Source organism: Phaethon lepturus, unplaced genomic scaffold (assembly GCF_000687285.1).
Source record: "Phaethon lepturus isolate BGI_N335 unplaced genomic scaffold, ASM68728v1 scaffold45853, whole genome shotgun sequence".
Classification (NCBI taxonomy): domain Eukaryota; kingdom Metazoa; phylum Chordata; class Aves; order Phaethontiformes; family Phaethontidae; genus Phaethon; species Phaethon lepturus.
In genome coordinates this window covers 4,085-4,640 of record NW_010529194.1, presented here as the reverse complement: position 1 = coordinate 4,640, position 556 = coordinate 4,085, and the positions used below count along the sequence as shown (strand labels likewise).

At 63.7% G+C, this 556-nt stretch overlaps 1 protein-coding gene across 1 annotated transcript in view; it reads right to left on the bottom strand.

The window, feature by feature from the left end:
- Positions 1–269: 269 nt before the first annotated feature.
- Positions 270–556, bottom strand: part of LOC104618308 (histone H1oo) — a gene marked incomplete at its 5' end in the record, with an annotated part of 926 nt that continues 639 nt past the window's right edge. Inside the window, one exon of the mRNA XM_010283859.1 lies at positions 270–556. Within this exon, the coding sequence (XP_010282161.1) occupies positions 270–556 (287 nt within the window).

Below are 556 nucleotides of genomic sequence, written 5' to 3'. Positions count from 1 at the left end.
GCAGCTGCCTGCAGCACCAGCTCACCACCATCTGGACAAAGCCAGGGCTGAGGGATTTTGGTGCTGGGAGATGGGAGCGCAGGAGCAGACCCGTGAGCAGGGCAGCAGTCACACCATTTCTTGAGTGGAGTGAAGCAGCTTTATTAACAGGAGGTGAACATGGAATTAAAATCCGTCCTGGGGACTAAAACTAACCCAGACTCCACGGGCCTGGGTGCAGCTGGAAGCAGGTCTGGGATCCCACAGGGAGCAGGACTGCCCTGGACCCCCTACAGGGCCTTCCTGCCTGCTGAGGTGGGGGCTGCCTTCCAAGGCCTGGCCTCCCCTTGGCCAGCTCCTAGGGCTGACCGGGGCTTCCTCGCCTTGCCTTGACTCGCCTTTGCCTTGGGGGCATCTTGCTGTGCCGCCTTGGGCGCCTTTGCCTTGCTCTTCCCCACAGGGGCCTTTCGGGGCCCCTTTGCCCCAGCACCTGCGGGGCTGTGGCCATCGCCTCCTCCTGCATCCTCAGCAGCCGGAGCTGCAGGGGGCCCTGAAAGCCCTTTGCCAGGGGCCCGGG